Below are 20,249 nucleotides of genomic sequence, written 5' to 3'. Positions count from 1 at the left end.
TAGCTTTATTTCTGATAAAGCTGGATTGGAAAATGTGGCTGGTACCTACATCCAAACGGGCTTCCTATTTTTTCTACCCAGATTTAAACTTACCCACACAGTCTTCAGCAAAGCAGCTGGATTACTGCAGGGCAAACACCCCCATCCTTCCTGCCAAGACTGGCTGCTTACCCCATGGAGTGCGGGAGGTCTTGAGAATTCAAGTTATTTTTCCAGTACCATTCCCTCCCAGAGAAGCCAGCAGAAGTTTCTATTTAATGGGGCAAGGTAGGAATGCAGGCTGATGAAAACAGCCCAAAGAGCCTTTGAGGGTTTATAAACACTTTACCCTCAAGTAAATGCAGAGTTTGACTAGGCTTCCTGGAAAACAGAGCTTGGGACAAAGCCTAAGGGTTAATGTTTCTGTGGAGAGGTTGCAAGCCCAGAGCAGCAAGAGTGAGGGAAAGAGGTGAGGCCGGGAAGGAGGGGAAGCAAACACAAGGTTGTGCATTATCAAACTGGCTACGGGCCCACAAGAAAATACACAAAGTTGCTCACTCATTCACTTGGGATGTCTCCAGGGATTGGAAGAGTCAGTTGGAGAGAAAGAAGCAGAGTGAGCAACTGCCAGTCCCTCCCAGTCTCATCTCCCTTTTTGGTCAAAGTTTACCCCCTGGGGGTTAACTCCCCATGTCTGGGCCGTGTGAGCCCCTCTAAGCAGCTGCTGGGAAGCCAGAGGCTCCTGGAGGCCAGCTGGGTTGGACTTGGATGCTGTGCCCTGGCTCCCTTGGGGCAGTTGAGGTCACACCTGACAGGACAACACAAGGACAGCAGCTGTGACTGCAGGGCTGCAGAAAGAAGCCAGCACCTCTCTAGCTGGGAGGCAGGGCAAGACGAGGCAAGATGAGACTGAAGAAAAGGTGGGACTTAGCCAATCTAGGAAGGTATATAAACTGGGTCCAGACAGTAACTCAGGAAAAAACTGTCTTTGATTCTGAAATTGCTCAGGCCCTTGATGCTCTGGGCAGTCAGATGTCTTTTGACTGCAACTCTGGTAAGCGCTGGTTGAAAAAAAGGATGTGCTCTCTCCTCATGATGAAATGATGCAACTGTCTGCAAGGGCCCAGAGGCCTTGCAAATTTGAGCTGGGCCTGCAACCCCAGAGAAGCCTGGACCATTGTTCTAATCGCTGACCCGACAGCCAAAAACATGGCATTGGAACAGCATCAGTTTTATTTTTTTATGTGTGTTGTGTCTTTGTTGCTGCGCGTGGGCTTTCTCTAGCTGCGGTGAGCGGGGGCTACTCTTCGCTGCGGTGCACAGGCTTCTCACTGCGGTGGCTTCTCTTGCTGCAGAGCACGGGCTCTAGGCATGCGGGCTTCAGTAGTTGTGTGGTGCACAGGCTTAGTTGCTCCGCGGCATGTGGGATGGAGCAGCATCAATTTTAACTTATTTATCTCAAGCTATATATGGTTTTATTATATTTTTAGATATAATTCACGTACTTTAAAATTAATTCTTTTTTTTAATGATGTTGGGAGACTTTTTGTTTGTTTGTTTATTTATTTGTTTATTTTTTGGCTGTGTTGGTTCTTTGTTGCTGCACGCGGGTTTTCTCTAGTTGCAGCGAGCAGGGGCTACTCTTGGTTGCAGTGCGCAGGCTTCTCATTGCAGTGGCTTCTCTTGTTGCAGAGCACGGACTCTAGATGTGTGGACTTCAGTAGTTGTGGCACATGGGCTCAGTAGTTGTGGCACACGGGCTCAGTAGTTGTGGCGTATAGGCTGAGTTGCTCCACAGCATGTGGGATCTTCCCGGACCAGGGCTCGAACCCATGTCCCCTGCATTGGCAGACAGATTCTTAACCATTGCGCCACCAGGGAAGCCCCTAAAATTAATTCTTTTAAAATATACAGTTCAGTGGTTTTAGATCATTCACAAGATTTTGCAACGAGTAGCACGATTAATTTTAGAACATTACCATTAACCCCAAAAGAAATCCCATACCCATTAGCAGTCACTTTCCATTTCCCATTTCCCATTTCCCCCAGGAAATCACTAACTGACTTTCTTTCTCTGTGAATTTGCCTATTCTGTATGTTTCATATGAGTGGGATCATACAATATGTGGCCTGTTGTGACTGGCCTCTTTTGTTCAGCCTGTTTTCAAGGTTCATCCACGTTGTGGCATGTATCAGAACTTCAGTCCTTTTTGATGGCTGATTAATAGTCCACTGTATGGATATGTCACATTTATTTTTCTGCTCATCAATTAATGGACCTTTAGGTTGTTTACAATTTTTGGCTCTTATGAGTAATGCTGCTATGAACATGCATATACAAGCTTTTTGTGTTTTAATTTCTCATGGGTACATACCTAAAAATGGAATTGCTGGGTCATACATTAACTACATGTTGAACTTTTTGAGGAAATGCCAGACTGTTTTCCAAGTGGTTGTACCATTTTACTTTCCAACTGGCAATCTCTGAGGCTTCTAATTTCTGCATATCCTCACCAATACTTATTGGTTGTCTTTTTTTTTTTTTTTTTTTGCAGTACGCGGGCCTCTCACTGTTGTGGCCTCTCCCGTTGCGGAGCACAGGCTCCGGACGCGCAGCCTCAGCGGCCATGACTCACGGGCCTAGCTGCTCCGCGGCATGTGGGATCTTCCCGGACCGGGGCACGAACCCGTGTCCCCTGCATCGGCAGGCGGACTCTCAACCACTGTGCCACCAGGGAAGCCCTTGCCCGTCTTTTTGATGATAGCCACCCAAGCATGTGAGAAGTGATACTGCACTGTGGTTTTGATTTGTATTTTCCTAATGACAAATAATGTCGAACATCTCTTCACGTGCTTAGTGGCCATGGAGAAATTTCTGTTCAAATCATTTTCCCATTTTTTGCTGTACACCTGAAACTAACACAACATTGTCAATCAACTATACTCCAGTATAAAACAAAAAGTTAAAAAAAATCATTTTCCCATTCTTAAATTGGGTTATTTGTCTATGTATTGTTGAATTGTAAGAATTCTTTATATATTCTGGATAGTGTTTATGTCAGATACGTTTGCAAATACTTTCTCCACTCTCTGGGTTGTCCTTTCGCTTTCTTGATATGTCCTTTGAAGTACAAAACTTTTAAATCAAAAAACATATGTTGATGCATATCTTTTTATTACTTTATGTATGTATATATCAATGTGTACTGTTTAAAACTGAGTTATAATTGACATAGCATTATATTCACTTCAGATGTACAACATAGTGATTTGATATATGTATATATTTTGAAATGTTCATTTTAACCAAGAAGAATGTGATTAAATCAAAGCTATCATGGTAGAGTTTGGTAACATCCCTCCCCACCTTCTGCCATTGTGGGCCAGTCAGCTGAGGGCACATTTCCTGGACCCTTTGCCATTTGACCACTGGAGTAAGGCCAAGGCAGCCAGAGCGCCCTAGGGAAAATCAAACTGCTTCCTGAGACATTGGGAGAAAGTCAGAGGAGGGATATTTAGAAAGGAAAAGGGAACAGGAGCCCCATTTGCTCACTTTTTTCTTTTTCTTTGCTCAACTAAGCAAATTCATACACCTCACTTTCCCCTAATGCAACTTCTTCATTTCTACCCCTGCATAGCAAAAGAGACTTGGCAGGCATTGAGAGGAATAAGAAAAAAATGGCTAAGTCTTTTCAGACTTAACCAAAAATTTTTTAAGGTCCTGACTCAATGTAAAGTATCCCATGTGTAACCTTCCTGGTATTAGGCAGTTTTCCCCACAGTCTATTGGGGGCGAGCTGATGAGTTCCCCAGGTGCCCCATGAGAGCTGGGATTGGAATTCAGAACCCCAGATTTTGAGGCCATCTGCCTTAGGGCCAGAGCCTCTCCCTCCCTTCCCAGAGAGCCAGATCGGGGCGCTGCGTGTGGAAGCCTTGACTCCACACATTCTGCCTTTTTTAAGAGCAAATGTCTGTTTTAGGCACAGAAAATACAAAGAGGAATAAGACAGCTCCTACCCACAGGGCGGTAGGGAAGCTGCACCAGAAACAAGTAGCCACTCCAACCACGTGACACACATGAAATAGAAGTGCTGGGTACACATGGGCCCTGGCAAGCCTGCCTGTGACTCCAGCAGGTGGCCTCAGATGGGCAGCTGTGTCTGCCCTTGAAGGGGACCTGGACGTGCTGCAGCCCCACAAGCTGGAGGAAAGGGCTAGCCCCACATTTGTTGGGGCAAAATGGGGTGTCTGCCCCAGAGAGGGTAAAGTAAGACATTTAGTGAAAAGAAAAGTTGTGGCTCTTCAAGGAGAGGAGAGAACAGAGGGTGCGAAAAGATGGGAGAGGAGGGAAGAGGATGTTTGGTCAACAGTTGTTCCTGCTGTGACTCGGAGCAACAAGGAAGAGTAGGACTTTTTTTTTTAATAATACCTTTATTGAGCTATAATTCATATACCATAAAATCCACTCTAAGTGCACAATTCAATGTTTTTTAGTATATTCACAGAGTTGTGCAACCATCACCAGAATTTTAGAACATTTTCATCACCTTGAAAAGACACCTGTGCCCCTTAGTGGTAACCCCGCCCCCCACTCTGCCTATTCCCCCAGCCCTAGACAAATACCGATTTACTTTCTGTCTCTATACATAGTTCTATTCTGCACATTTGACATAAAAGAAATGATACAATGTGGTCTTTTGTGACTGGCTTATTTCTCTTTGCATAATATTTTCAAGGTTCATCCAGGGTGAATCAATATTTCATTTCTCTTCACTGCTAAATAATATCTCACTGTACGGTTACACCACATTTTATTTATCCATTCATCAGTTGATGGACATTTGGGTTGTTTCCACTTGGCATCATGAATAATGGTGCTTATAAACGTTCGTGTACAAGTTTTTATATGGAGGAGTAGGACTTTCCAGTTAGTCCTTATCAATTATTTATTAACTGCCTCTTGTGTATATAGCACAGTGATAGGTGTAGGGGTGAGGGAAAGGATGTAGGAGGGCCGAGACCCAAAGAACTATAAATATAATTCCCCAACTGTCCTCTGACTAAAGAGATATAAAATCAAAATACATTAGGTGAACCTTCAGTGGATTCTGGCTCAAAAAAAAAAGCCGTAGAGGGGACAGTTAAAAACATCTGATTGTGGACTGGAAATTAGATGACATTAGGGAATCATTGTTCATTTTCATATGTGTGCTAATGATATGGTTATAAAGGAGAATGTCCTGATTTGCAGGGTATGCATGCTGAAGAAGTATGTAGGGTTGAAGTGTCATGGTGTCTGAAGGTTATTTTCAAAAATTTAGCAAAAAAAAAAAAAAAAAAGGTACACACTTGACTACATGCAAGTAAAACAAATATGGCAAAATGTTACCAGTTGTTATATCTGGATGGTGGGTATTTGGGTGGTCATTGTACTATTTTCTCAAATTTTCAGCGTATTTGAACATTTCCAAAATAAAAATCTAAAAAAATTACAAAGCGAAAAAAACTGAAAGCAAGGTAAGGACATAAAAGTAAGTGGCGTATCTTTTAAAACAAGGTAGTCGGGGAAGGCCTCTGAAGGCAGGACATTTGAATAAATGCAGGAAGGAGGGAGTTGGCCATGAGGACCCAGGGGAAGGGCATTCCAGGAAGAGGGAACAGCCATCTCAGGGGCCCTGAAGTGGAAACGGGCTTGGTGTATCCCTGGACACAAGCACTGAGAGAGGCTGAGGGGATGTGAGGGAGGCAGGAGATGAGGTTGAAAAGGTAACCTAAATCCAGATTACACAGCATCATAGAATTAAGATTTTAGTTTAAGGATGACCTACTAAAGGACCATGAGTGGAGAGTTACTTGGGTCAAATTATATTTTAAAACATCTCTCTGGTTCCTGGGTGGAGAATAGGCTGTGAGGTGAGGGTGGGGGTCATAGTGGACAAGAGTGGAAACAGAGGCTGATAAACAGGATTTGTTGCAGATGAGCGTGGCGTCACAGATTAGGTGATGGCACAGGGAGAAGGGCTTAGTTTTGGCAAATATGTCCCAGAAGGGGAGTTCTCACGGAGTTTGTTGATGGACTGGGTGTGGGAATGAGGGGAAAAAACAGTCAAAGGAGACTCCAAGGACAGTCTGAGCATCTAGCCAAATGGTGGCGCCATTTGCTGAGACAGGGAACTCTGGAGGGGAGGCACAGGCTTTTCCTTTCCAGAGGAACATTACTTTGGTTTAGAATGGCCTGGAAGTCTTTGTCGTCATGGAGGAGCTGGAATTGGGGTTGGGCCTTCAAAATAAGTTCATCAATGTCAACACATTAAGGTTTTCATGTGGGTTAACAAACAGGGTGGCACAGCAGGTTTGAATCCCGATGCTGCCATTTACTGGCTATGTGACCCTGAACAAATTACTTAACTTCTTTGAACCTGAGGTTCCTCATCCATAAAATAGGCAAAATAACAACTGTCCTGCCAGGTTGTTAGGTTGTAACACACCTTGGCACAGCACCTGGCACAGAGTAGGTGCTCAACATATAAGGTTTCCTGCTACTCTATAGAGACCATTAGGAAGAACTAACTTTCTGAGCACCCGAAGTACTGCTTTAAGCTGTTTATCTTTTGTTGCCTTTTCAGCTAGAGTCGTCCTTTCTTCCTTTTAGTCGTGTGGTATTTGAGCATTTACTGTGTACCACGTGCAGTTCTAGGCATTGGATGTATTGCAGTGAATGAAACAGACAAAACCTCTGCCTTCATAGAGTTTACATTCTGGTGGAGGGAGAAGACAAACATAGCTAAGTAATATACAGCATGTAATATATGAGATGGTGATAAGTCTTAGGGAGAAAAGCAAAACAGGGGAGGGGAAGAGGAGGCACTGTGGTGGAGCCGGGACTGCAATTTTTAAAAAATATTTATTTATTTATTATTTATTTTATTTATTTTGGCTGCGCTGGGTCTTCGTTACGGCATGAGGGATCTTTTAGTCGCGGCATGTGGACTCTTAGTTGTGGCATGCATGTGGGCTCTAGCTCCCCGACCAGGGATCGAACCCAGTCCCCGTGCATTGGGAGTGCGAAGTCTTACCCACTGGACCACCAGGGAAGTCCCTGGGATTTCAATTTTAAATCGGGTGCCCAGAGAAGGCTCTACAGAGAAGGTGACATCTCTGCAAAGACCTAAAGGAGAGAAGGGAGGAAGCCATGTTTTTAATCTAAGTGAAGAATGTTTCAGACTGAGTGGCAAGTACAAAGGCCCTGGGGCAGGAGCATACTTGGTATATCTGAGGAACAGCTAGAAGGCCAGTGTGGCTAGAAAGCTGTGAGTCAGGGAAGAGGGTAGGGGCAGCTCCTATAGGGCCTGGGAAGCCCGCAATGGCTTTGGCTTTAACATAGAGTGAAATGGGAAGTCCTTGGAGAGTTTTGAATAGTGGGGATCTGATTTATGGTTTAAAAGGATCACTGGTTTCTATCTGAGTGAATTCAGGGATTAAAGAGAGGAGGCCTGTTGGAAAGTGAGTGTATATAGTAATGATAATGGCTTAGTAGAGGTGGTGGGGAAAAGATTGTGGATATATTTGATAGCAGAGCCAACAGGATTTCCTGATAGATTCAAGGTGCAGAATTAGAGAGAGGGGTCAAGGATTGTAAAGTCTAAGGCCTTTGGCCTGAGCAGCTGGAAGGAGGTATTTGGTTGAACCAAATGATGTTGCTGATACTTGACTGTTCTTGACCTTAAAAAAAAAAAAAGGTTATTTCATATATTCTAACTTAATAGTGGCCATTTACTGAGAAGGGGAAAACTATGCGAGGAAGAGGTGGGGAGATTATCAGAAGTTTATTTTTGGTCATGAGAAGATGTTGAATAGTCAGCTGTATATACATGTCTGGAGTTCAGGAGCAAGGCCCCAGTCAGCAATGTATATTAGGGAGTCAGAGCATAGAGGGCAGTTAAAGCTCTGAGACTGGATGAGATCACTTAGGAATTAAATGTAGATAAAGAAGAACAGAGGCCTGGAGACCAAGCCTGGAGCCTTTAGCATTTCCAGATCACGGAAATGAGGAAGCAGGAAGCCACGACTGGCAAAACAAGGGTTCCAAACAGGGGTGCTGGCCCCGAAGAATAATGTAGGTGTGAAAAATTTCCCCAGCCTTGCTCTCTCCTTGAACCTTGGCATTAGAGTATGTGTGTGTGTGTGTGTGTGTGTGTGTGTGTGTGTGTGTGTGCGTGCACCTGTGTAAGGGGGACATGATAATATCTTATCCATGACTAGATCTTTAGAAATTGCAACATCTCTTCTCCTATTTGATCTAAGCAAGGGTAATGTAGGTGCTATCATCCCATTTTACAGATGAGTAAACTGGGACACAAAGGTTAGGTTACTTGCCCAAGTTACAACAATAACAGGTAGCAGCAGATCTGGGACTATGAGGGGGCATCTGTCTCCAAGTTCCACACTCTCATTGAATCACACTTGTTTGGGGGAGGTTGGTGCTTCCCCAGGGGGCCAGCTGCCAGAGGGAGCAAGCAAAGAATCCCATGGGAATGATAGCAGTGAAGGAGATACAATCTTTCCATCCTTTCTGTACAATCATTCCATCCTTTCTGCTGCTGGCTGTTCTTGCACCCCACTGACTGCTTCTATGGGGAAAAATTATAACAGGGTTACATGGAGATGACTTGAAATGAGTTTTAAGCTTTTATTTCTTGGCAGCAAGGAAACTGCTGATATTATTGCCCTCTTGAGGGGTCTGGACCTGTGATCTCAGATACCAAGAGCTCCGGATTTAAAATGAACCTATTTCTCAACAGAAATGGTCAAATGGAATCAGGAAGCCTTATTTGGGGGACTTTCACATTTGGCGGGGATATTGATAAATTCACTTTAGTTTTAGAGTCATTGGGTTAATAGGGACCTTTCAGAGATAGAGCAGCTTCTGGGCTGGGCTCTTCGACTCACTCCACCGAATGATGGGTTTCATCTTACTCCCTCTTAGTGTCTTGCTCAAAGCAATATATTCTCTGCAAACTTGTTTTCTTGCCTTTGAGAAGCTGCTCCTGAGATCAGAGGCTCCATTGGTCAAGCTTGGCCCTGCCCTGGGGAGAGATAAACAGGCCTGAATACATTTCCCAGATTGCAACACTGACGCGTCAGGCAAGGCTTGACAGCTGTTCCCTCACAGCGCCCCTGGTTGTCCCCGATAAGGAAGAACATGGCTCATTCCAGGGTACTGCCTTGTGTGCACACATATAAACAGACACTCCCAGGTCCCGGTGTTGTTTTAGAGCAAATTATTGACATTCTGAGTGGCTGAGACACTGGGGGGAAAGGTGAGCACAAACTGACTCCGCTCAAGGGAAGTTCCAGGTCCATAAGCAAAAAATAAGTCAAACCAAGACTGTCATTTGGCACCACTTTGGAGCCACTTTTTGAACCTACCTGGTCAAGGGCAGGCTCAGGAGTCCTCTGAAGCTCTGGAAAGAGGAGGAAAGGGGGAGGAAGTCAGAATAAGGGAGGTGGATTTATGAAGGAGCAGACGTCGAAATGCCCAGAGAGAAAAGTGTCTGGTAAAAATGTGAACATACCTTCACCACAAAGATCGACACTGTGACGTCTTTAAAAAAATACCAAAAATGGGAATTCCCTGGTGGTCCAGTGGTTAGGACTCTGCTCTTCCACTGCAGGGGGCACAGGTTCGATCACTGGTTGGGGGAACTGAGATCCTGCATGTCGTGTGGCGCAGCCAAAAAAAAAAAAAAAAATTAAAAATACCCTCCCCCCCAAAAGTGAATGCTCTTCTTCTTAAATGACATACAAGTGTATAAGGGGTGGGGCAAATGGGGGATTAATATTAATAATACCATCAGTAATATCATCACACCTTGTAATCAACACTTCACGTTGTCTTCATAAAAAGCAATTTATAGTTTACAAGGGGCTTTCACATTCATCTTTTCCCTTTATTCCATCAACCCACTCGAGTGGGTAGGGCATTATAAGCCACATTTTACAGATGAGAAAACTGAGGCTTGGGAGGATATAAGCAATTAACTGAGGCATAATTAAGAGCTGGGGAGGGGCAGGTTTGTCCTAAGTAACCCAGGGCTAAGATACTTACTAGGAAGGGTGATTCCTTTTCAATGACTGCTCAGAGGCTAAATCACCATGGCATTCTTAAATAGAGCAGCCTCACCTTCCCCAGTGTGGTCCAGAACAAGTCTCTCTAACTAAACACTCCTCTGATGATTTTTGCTTAGTACTTAGACCACAGCATCATAACATCTGTGAAGATTAAAGCATCATGGGAAAATCTCTATATCCACCCTATGCCCTTCTTTCTCAACTGTCCCATCCTTGACCAGCTCTTTCTCTTCTGGAAAAAATAGCTTCAGATCCTTTAAGTCTGCTACCTTGGTCTCAGGTGGGGAGGAAACGTCCTTATTTTCATAGGACATTATGGAAGCACAGGACCCACCTGGAGCGGTCAGGCAGGTGTTTTGAAAGTGCTGATGCCTACTGGAATCTTCCAGCAGTGGTTCTCAAACTTTGGCCTGCATCAGAATCATCTGGGGAGCTTGTTAAAGACTTGGATGTCCAAGGCCCACCCCAGACCTTCTGAAGCAGAATCTCCTACCCTAAAACACATGAATATAATAATACTTCCATTCTTTAACCATCATCGTTTATGATGATGATAACAACACTGGCAGTTGAGCTATTAAATGAGTGGGGGAGTTGGGGGAGGGGGCAGAGAGCTGGGAGGGCAGGAGAAAGAGGAACTACAACTCCCAGAATCCCTCGAGAAAGCCCACGCTACGGCCGCGGCGGCCCACCCCTTTCGACAGCTGGGCCCGCCCCCTCCGATGACGTCACAGAGGTGACGTCACGGCGCCCAGAGCGAGGCTGGGGTAGAGAGGCCGACTGAGCTGGAGTCGTCCGCTTGTCGTGGGGGCTGCTAGGGAGCCGGCGAGAGGGTGAGCGGGCGAGCAGGCGAGTGAGCTAGCGCAGGCAGGAGGGAGAGTCGCGCGGCGCAGAGGAGCGCCGGGGCCGGGCAGCGGAGACTCACAGCCAAAGAGGGGCAGCCCGAGCCGGGCGCCGCGGGGTCCCCACCCCCACTCGGCCGGACGGTGCCCGGTGTTCCCCCGTGCGGGGGGCGGCGGCGGCGGCTGACGGGACCGGTCAGGACCGCGGGGGTGTTGCCACCTCCACCGAGGAGCCGGCGCGGCCGCGGGCTCCTCAGAGCCGGGGCCCGGGGCCCGTGACAGACGGGCCGAGGAAGGGAGAGAGGCGGCGGCGGCGCAGGCGACGGGGAGGCAGCGGCGACACCATGTCATCCCCTAGTCCGGGAAAGAGGCGGATGGACACGGACGTGGTCAAGCTGTATCCTTCGTGGACTGGGAATTCGGGCTGTACGTGGGGGGCGGTTTGGGGATGCCCAGGGCACCCCCTGAAACCTAAGCAGGGGCCCAGGGGCACTCCAGGCCACTGTCCGAGGCTCCCTCCCCCATCTCCCTCCCCCTAGTGCCTACGGAGGCTCCTTGGCACCTCCCAGGAGCCGAGAGCCTTCTCAGCTCCCCCTTTATCTGCAGCACCCCGAAATGTGCGTTGTTCCACGCTCTTTCCTCACCCCCATTGCCCGTGACTTTTCTTCACGACGTTTGGACTCCCAAGTAGGCCTTTCCCCCCCCCCCCCCACCCCCCAGGACCAGCCGCCTCTCTTCACCACCGAGCCCACCTTCTTTTTCCTGTTTGCTCGCTCTGCATTTAGGGACTCGAGGTAGAAATTCCCGAGAGCGAAGAATTCCCTTTCTCCTTTTCTTGAGATGCCTCCACTCCCTCCACTCACAATGCTTCTTGAACTGGGGTAACTCAAGTGACCTCCTTTATCCCTAATTCCTTTCTATATTAGGAAGAGAGTAGTCTGCTCAGTGCCCCCTCTTGTAATAAAGAGCTCTGAGTGTTTTAAACCAGAGACCCCTATTAAGCTTTCTGGTTCTTAGAAGAACCCCACTGTTTTTCTTCCTATCGACAAAGCCTATCCCACCCATAGTTGTATATGGTGAGGACCCCCAGTCCCTCCAGCAAGCCACCCTCCATATTGTGGCTATGACAGCTGAGGGGGAAGGAGAGAAAGAGGATCTCCTTGACCAAATAGCCCCTGTACTAGCCACTTAAGCAAACTCTCCATATGAGAATAAGGTTCTTGGGGAATAATTGCCCTGATCTTGCCAAGTGACACCCTCTATTTTTCTACTCCTCCCCCGCCCCCCCTCCCCAACTTTATGTACTTTGAAGGTAGCAGTGGGAAAGCTATAACTGATAAGAGTCCTTCAGGCAGTGGTTTTGGTTGGAGTCCAGGCTGATTATTTCATGACTAGCTTGAGAAATTCGCGAAGGTTCCTGTGACAAATCGAGACATTTTTGGAGGGGTAATTTAGAGAGTGGGGGGAGAGAGGAAATGAGCCCAGTGTTCTGAACAACTAATCCCTGGGGAGAGGGGGACCCGGGGGTGGGGAGTGATAGTGTGTGAAACGCAGTTAAAAAGTCCTGTCTCCTGCTTCTGTCTCTCCCTCACCCCCATCCCCCCACCATTTCCCCCTGTTGCAGGGTTTTGTTTATATAACTCAAGTTGTTTGGCTAGATTCTTCAGGTGAATTCCTTCTTTATTCCTTTTATTGTTGCTGTTTTTGATTGGATGTTTTACCTGTTTGTAGAAATCAGTGATTATTGTTAGATACTCAGTTATGGAATTCGCTGAAGTTTTTAAAAAGTAGATTTTGCATTTGGTTTGGAAGTGGGGGATGGGAGGGAAGTTGCCTGGGCAAGTGATTTTTTTTTTTCCCCCACCATAATCTTTTCAGGAATAAGGTGTTTTTCTCCTCACTCAGCAAAACTTGATTAGAAATTAGGAACAGTAGATGAACTTCTAAGTTTTAGGGTTTGAAGTTGAGAATTTTGGGGAGGTGGGAGTGGGGATTAGAGAGAAGAGCAAGTAATAAAGTATATATTATGTACCAAATATATGTCTAGGCACAAGTGAAATTGACTCTTTATGAGCTGTTTGTGGCTGTGATTGAGTTTTGTCAATGTGTGAATGATACCAGTAACATTGGCTTTTCATAAGGTGGCAGGATAACTTGTAACTATGGCTGTGTGTACAGTTTACACAAAGCAATATCGGGTTTTATTTTTGTTTAGAAACTAGGAAATGACATGGTGGCAGAATCTGAGTTATTTTTATCTTGAATTGAGACTTGCTGTCACACCTAATGCAAATTTCTACCTAATGTTTAATTGGGATGGGGCTGGGAGAGAGAATTCCAGCTGTCTTTGATCAATGTCAGGTTCTCAAATTGTAGACCTATATATTTTTTAGAAGACTGAGATTAAAGGGTGAGGCCTAACTTGACCTGATGCCTTTTCCATACAGTGCCTTTTGTTCATTTAGTAGTTGAGGCATCTAGAATGATTACCGTATTTAGGAGTGGGGTGGGGGGGGTGGAGAGGGAGAGGAAAACAGACAAAGAACAGCAGGGTGTCTCTCTTTTTTTTCTTTCCCTAAGTGGCTTATTTCATAGCTTATTTTTAGTAGAAGATGAAGAAAGGCATAGATGCATTGGCCTTCTGTGCTTTCCCCACCTTCCTCCTTTCTGACAAAAGAAAGCAGAGGCGCTTTAAAACCATAGATGTCTGAGGTAGGAGGGCAACAGTCTCGGGATTTAAAAGCCAGGGGTTATCTTTGTTTCGTGTTTGTTATTTTCTTGTCTAAGTTCAATTTTTTGTATTTCCTTTTGTGTGTGCATGTGTGTTGTGGGCGTGAGAGATTTTCTGGCCTCCTTTCTCTGTTGAATTCACATTAGTAGGCCCAAATGGAGACAACAATTTTTGAGCAAGGTACACTTACCACAGAATTTAAGCAACACACTACTAAAATGAATACAATGGTGTGAAAGGGCTGAGGGTTGAAAATGAAGGAAGGTGTAGAGGAAGTAGAAAAGGTCTGAAGGAATGTACTTGCTTTTTGCCCCTCAGTGCCCCTTGATTTCTTTGGTGTGGAGGCTGATAGCTGGTTTCCTTGCAGTCTCCTGTTTCAGCCCATTTTTGGATGTCTCCTGAGTGTAATTATGCCACCACGATTTACAGCCTGGCAGGGAACCTGTATAGTAGGAAGGTAGTGGTGTGGGGGGTAGGGAGAAAAGAGGATGTGTAACTAATTGGCCACCGCCTTCCACCACCTCGTTAGGTTCTTTTGGTCTCTGGTTGTTGTTTGGAGTCGGTGATATTTCTTTTGTGACTGGTTGGTAGGAGGAGAGCTGACTTCCAAGTTATGGAGGGAGTGAGTGTTTTGCACCGATGCACTTAATAATCTGCTGGGCGAATATGTTCTGAAACTCTGACTCATTCATTGTTTCTCTTCTGATCCTTTGCTGAGGGTTGTGCAAACCTCAAACTGAGGTACATGACTTGGGCCCTGTAGGAATGTGTCCCAATCAAGAAACTTGCAGTGAGCCCAAATCCTGTGGAATGGTGGTTGAATAGTGTTGCCAATTGTTTGCAGAGTGAGGTAGATTGGTGATAACTGTGCTGTTCCCACCCTGGCAAGCTTTGGGGTTTCCATCTAGAACCCGGCTGATTATTTAGATTGTCTGAGAACTGGGACTCTGGTGACCTTAAAGCGTGATTTGCCCTAAAGGAATATCGGTTTAAGTTCTCCTGGGTGGAGGAACAAACAGCTCAGATTACACGGGTTTCCTTGTTGGTGGGGGTTACTCGTCTCACCCTGTTGCACAGCCTGGTGATCCTTTTATCTGTGAACCAGTGGCCCCTGCTGAAGGCTGGAGCTGCTTGTTTTGGAAAAGCGTATGCAGGCAAAAGGCCGCAGGCACAGCTCCTCACAGCTCATTGGCTGCTCTGTTACTACCCGGAAAAGGAGGAGGGGCGGAGCTACCAAACAGCTGATGGAGTGTGTGACCAGAGTGTGTTTATATACAAAAGAAGCAGGGGCTGGGGAGGCCTTGTGAGTGGTGTTACAGGATCAAGTGTGTTTTCAAGGGGTAAAAAGAGGAGAGGAAAACCTGACCTGTTAGAGTACAAGAAATGTTCAAGGTTAAATCAGAAAAGTGGATCTGATAGTAATGGGGACTTGGCATACACTGTATTTGTTATTGGTGTGAGATATTGGAACTTATTTTTATAATACCAAGAGTTTTCAAAGAGTCCCTTTTTTAGAGGGAGTGTGGTAACTTAAACCTGGATGGCTACCAATTTAAATTTATTTAACTGACTCCTGCAGGAATTCAAAAGTATGGTAGAAATGTAAGCTTCCCCTACAAAAGCTTTAAGAGTAATAATGGTCAGGAAAGGGCAGTGTCTTATACTAAATTCATTAACAGCGTTAGTGAATCTTACAGAATGCTGGTTGTCTGCCTTAGGGTTTCAGAAGCTTTCAGTAGTAAGTTCATCCCCTCAGACGTTTCCGTGCCCTCTTTGTGCCAGGCTTGGGGCTAGATGCTGGGGGTTTAGTAGTGAAAAATTTGGTGTGTGCTTATGTAACTAGTTAAACAATTTTTGAAAAAATCAGAGTACAGACTGTGTTTATAGCAGGTGAGCACTGTATGTATCACCTTGCCTTTTGAATAACTTGTATTTACTTTCAGAATTGACTTCAAGAAATAGAAAGTTTAAAGTGACTTATGTTGATGGGATGTATGGGGATCTATATTTCTGTTCTTTAAAAGATTGATGTTAAAAACTGAAACAAAAACAAACATTAAAAAGTGTAGCCATTTGTCTTTGACTTCAGCTTTGGTATTTTGCTGTTAATCAGTAGTTTAGTAACTATCCCTAAATTAGTAGTCTTTGTTGCTCTTTAATTTGTGCTCAAAGTGTAGACTGTTCTGTTATCTTTTAACTAGCTCCAGTGTCAATTGGGAACCTGTGGTTTGCCTTTTATTTCCTGTGGTCTCTGTTTTACTGAGATGATGAGATGGAAGGTAGAACAGTTTTATGGTCTTCAAGCTAAAAGTTAAAGCTTTGTCAACTCCCAGTGTTCTGAATTTGTCTTCTCTGCCTAGATTTTGGTGACAAATATAACATACTGGTACTTATTTTGGTTAAGCAGGAACCTACATGAGTAAGCGTTCACAGGTTCAGAACATCTGATTCCTGCAGTACAGTTCTAGTAAACTACACACAAGCCTAAAAATTCAGCTTTTAGGGGAAAACAATCTTTGCAGATGTGACCCATAAAAATCCCTTACCCTGTGTGTGTGTGTGTGTGTGTGTGTTTTAGAAGAACCTGGATTTGTTGATTTTCTAGTATTGTGCAGTTTCCCCAGCACCTTGACCTGCATGTTATATCTATATATTAAATGTGTATATAATTATATATATAATTTGGTATCTTATCTCAGTCTTACCAGATTTGATGTTTTCAAGAATCATGGGAGTTTTAGGCATGCAATTCAGACCTGCAAAAGTGCTTACAGTGTAATAGCTTTTTAACTGTAGACCTACAGTGTACATTTTAGTAAAGTACTTTAATGAAAAACTTAATTGGATTATACAAGTAGTAAGATAATTGAGGAAAATATAAGTTACAAATATAGGTTCCCCCCAGGATGTATTATTGTCAACCTGTTGATCATACTGTATGTGCCCTGTTTTTGCTTAATATTTTTGCAACTATTTTTCCCATTTAAAAATATCAGATTTAATAAATAGCTCATGTAATATGCCATTCCATGCCTGTGCCATTGATTTAATTCTTTGCCATTTTTCTGTGATAAATAAGATTGAAATTAACATCTTGTGCATAAGGCTTTTCTTGCCATTTTGGATTATTTCTATTTCCCAGAAATGGGATTCTAGATCAAAGAAGGTAAGCTTTTGAATTAAAATATTTAATTAAAAATCTTGGGGCCCCACACTCAGTGGGCTCTCACTTTGTTGTGTTTTAGTTGGTCATTTCAACACTGAAGCAGTCAGCCTGGCGTGGTGATGAAAGATGAGTTCTGATATCTATTTATTTTCACGTTTTTTTGTGATAATAGTGATTTTTGAATTAGGGATACTTTTGTACTTCTCAGAGTGCCTACTGTGAGTTGGTAGGTTAGACATAATACATTCATAAGCAGATAGATCTGACTGGCAAGAGCTGTAGAATTAGTTTTGGTGACTTGATTTTTTTTTTTTTTTTTTGCTTTTGTCTTTTATTGAAGTATAATTTGGTAAGTTTTGACATAAGTAGCACCCATGAAGCCTATCACCACAATCAAGATAGTGAACATATTCATTTTCCCGAAGTTTCTCTTGCCCCTAGGTAGTCTTTCCCTACACCCGCCCCCATCAGATCAGTGATCTGATTTTTGTCACTGTAGATTATTTTGCATTTTCTAGAATTTTATATAAATGGAATCATACAGTATATACTCTTTTTGTGTGAATTCTTTCCTTTGTGTGAATTTTTTAGATCCACCCACGTTGTTACCATGTAGTTCTTTCCTTTTTTACTGCTGAGTAGTATTTCATTGTATGGCTGTACCACGATTTGTTTATACATTCACTTCTGTGGACATTTGGGTTATTTTCTGTTTGGGGCTATTACAAATAAAGCTGCTGTGGATATATGCTTTCTTTTCTTTGGGGTAAATATATAGGAGTGGAATAGCTGGATCATGTGATAGGTGTAGGTTTAACTTTTTAACAGGTAGCTTGAATTTAACTTTTACTGATGATGGTCTCTATTTCAAACACAATTATGTTGTGACATTGAATTCCTGTTTCAATTATGTGTTTTAAAGGAATCCCATTAAATAGCATGATCCTAAGCACTGATTTCTAACCTAACTGTCAAAGCTAGTTTTGTGGATGCTCTTCCATTTCCCCCATTCAAAATTACTGAATTAAATTTTCATTGTGAAATATTTTTGTTTTGTGGCCCTTTGAAGTGGTACTTCAAGAATTATGGTCACAAATAACTTTTATTTTTGCATTTGCTAGTAAGACTATACTTTCTTGGAAAGGTAAGCACACTTTTTGTTGATGGTACCCTTTTCTTGCTTTTTGTAGAGTATTGATAAGAATTTTTTAACATTAGTTTTACTTAGCACCTCCAGTTACATTTACAGCAGTTTAAAAATATTTACATAGGACTCTGTTAAGGTCTGAATAGTATCTTCAATTTTCATATGGACTAAACTCGGGTAAAAGGAACCCACAGCAACTCAGTGGCAGAACTGGAAACAGATTCTAAGAGGGCATCCCTTAATATGTATTCCTGGAATCTTTTTTAAAGTTAATATTTAACAAAATGGTGGGGCTTTTTGTTTTGCTTTTTTACTTTTTGGCATCCTATGTAAATTATTTTATAAGTTAATTATTAGACATCGCCATAATGAAAAATTAGACATTGCTTTGTAAAACTTGTTACTGTCACATTCTTATAAATTACAAACATTTGAATTTAGATATAGGAGTTTACATGCATATTGCTTAAAAAGTTAGGAGTTTACATGCATGTTGCTTAAAAAGTTAACATCTTATTACTGACAACTGGAATTTTTAGCTTGGTTAACAAGAAGAAAGACAACCTGTTTAATGTTGGAGTCAGTGACAGTTTATTCGGTGGGTAGACTTTGGTTCAGTCCTCAAACACGAGGATGGTGCTCTGAGCATATATATATTAGAGTGTATTATTTCCAGATTGCCGAAGTGTAATTCAAGTGCAATGTAGAAATCTTTGAAAACACAGAGAAGTCACTGTGTACTTTTGAGAGGCTATTGTTACTTTAGTGATTCTCAGGTGGGGTATGAGAGGAATTGTTATACTTTTATGGGAGTGCTAAGGTTATTAAGGTTTCTTCTTGTACCTCATCAGATGCTTGGGAAAGGTGGCTGGTTGTTTGCAGACTGGTGCTTGTGGGGGCACCTGCCCAAGCCTGGCAGAACCCAAATCCTCAAGAGCCTGTGGAAAGCCCCACAGGGCAGTTCTGTGCACATGAGGGATGAAGGATCCTTTCCGCCTTCCGGTGCATTTTAGGTGTCTAGGGCATTGGGTAGGTGGTTTGAATAGGTGCTACTGATCTTTTGACCTGGCCCTGCAGTGAAGTGAGGGAGGAGTAGGAAACCCATGTGAAGTGGAGAGGCTTGACTGGACTTTGTCATTATCAGGACAGGCATGGCTGGTGGGTCTGTCTTTGGGTTCACAAAAGGTACCTGGGCTGTAGCACTTGGAGGGACCATATTTAGGGATCAGGGAATGGAATCTTTATGTCTTTATGTTCAGATTCGTGGAGGCATTATGTATCAAAGTAAGAGATATTCCCTACATGTGAAATTGTTATTAATGTTGTAAATTATGCATTTTCTTTTTAGTCTTAGGCAAAGTATTTCTTTTTTCATGTATTATGTTTTTATCATGCACACTTTTCAAGGTTTCTTGGATTATGAAATCTTAGTTGATGTAATATAAATAGAAAATTAGATACAGTGTGTGCCTGGTTCTTGTTACTTCATAAGCAATTGGGTTACTACTCAGCTTAGTGAATATAGATTTAGTTGTTTTGTTCAAATGGTCCAGTATAACTTTGGTTATCTGAATAGTGCTTTTTAATCAGTTGACTTTCTACTGTGTAGACAGTTGATTAATTCAAAAATTCGGGTAAACATTTCCATTGTAGTGTTTATCTGTAGAACGTTGAGTCGGTTAGACTTGTGTTCATAAGAGATCACCAGGCGTGATATAGTTAGATATATTGTTTTATGGTCTTATAGACTACTGAATGTTTAGTACCCTTTGGCTAATCTATTTATCTAAATCTGTAAATAAATTAGTAAGTCTCCTTGGCAACAAAGCTTGAAACTAGATCACACTTTTTGTTTCACTCCAAAGGAAAGAAACTGGATTGGCTTTTTTTCATTAACAAATGGTCACCTTAAGAGTCTCACAGCTGGGAATTGGTACTTGGTCAGTTCACTAATCCACACTAAGGCTCCTACAATGAAATCATCCCATGATGATTTCTTGGGCATTTTGGATCTTTATTACAAATTATATTTACATTGAAATGGATGAACACAGGAGGGAAATGCATTTTAAATGCTTGTGGCGTTTTCTGACAAGAGGAGTTTTAACTGTTTAACTTAATTTGGTCGCTGATCTCAATGTTGCTTTAGAGTATATTTAAGTAAGTATATTAAAATATAGAACATAATGTATATTTGATCACAGAATTACTGATCTTGGCAACACAATTTTGACATTATTAGCATCTGTTGAT

At 43.2% G+C, this 20,249-nt stretch overlaps 1 protein-coding gene across 1 annotated transcript in view; it reads left to right on the top strand.

Moving 5' to 3' along the window:
- The first annotated feature begins 10,833 nt into the window (after positions 1-10,833).
- Positions 10,834-20,249, top strand: part of UBE2H (ubiquitin conjugating enzyme E2 H) — a 98,138-nt gene continuing 88,722 nt past the window's right edge. Inside the window, exon 1 of the mRNA XM_079932655.1 lies at positions 10,834-11,349. Within this exon, the coding sequence (XP_079788781.1) occupies positions 11,297-11,349 (53 nt within the window). The 5' untranslated portion in view covers positions 10,834-11,296. The remainder of the gene's footprint in view (positions 11,350-20,249) is intronic.

The sequence above is a fragment of the Stenella coeruleoalba genome, assembly GCF_951394435.1.
Source record: "Stenella coeruleoalba genome assembly, chromosome: 9".
Classification (NCBI taxonomy): domain Eukaryota; kingdom Metazoa; phylum Chordata; class Mammalia; order Artiodactyla; family Delphinidae; genus Stenella; species Stenella coeruleoalba.
This window is presented reverse-complemented; position numbering and strand designations above follow the sequence as displayed.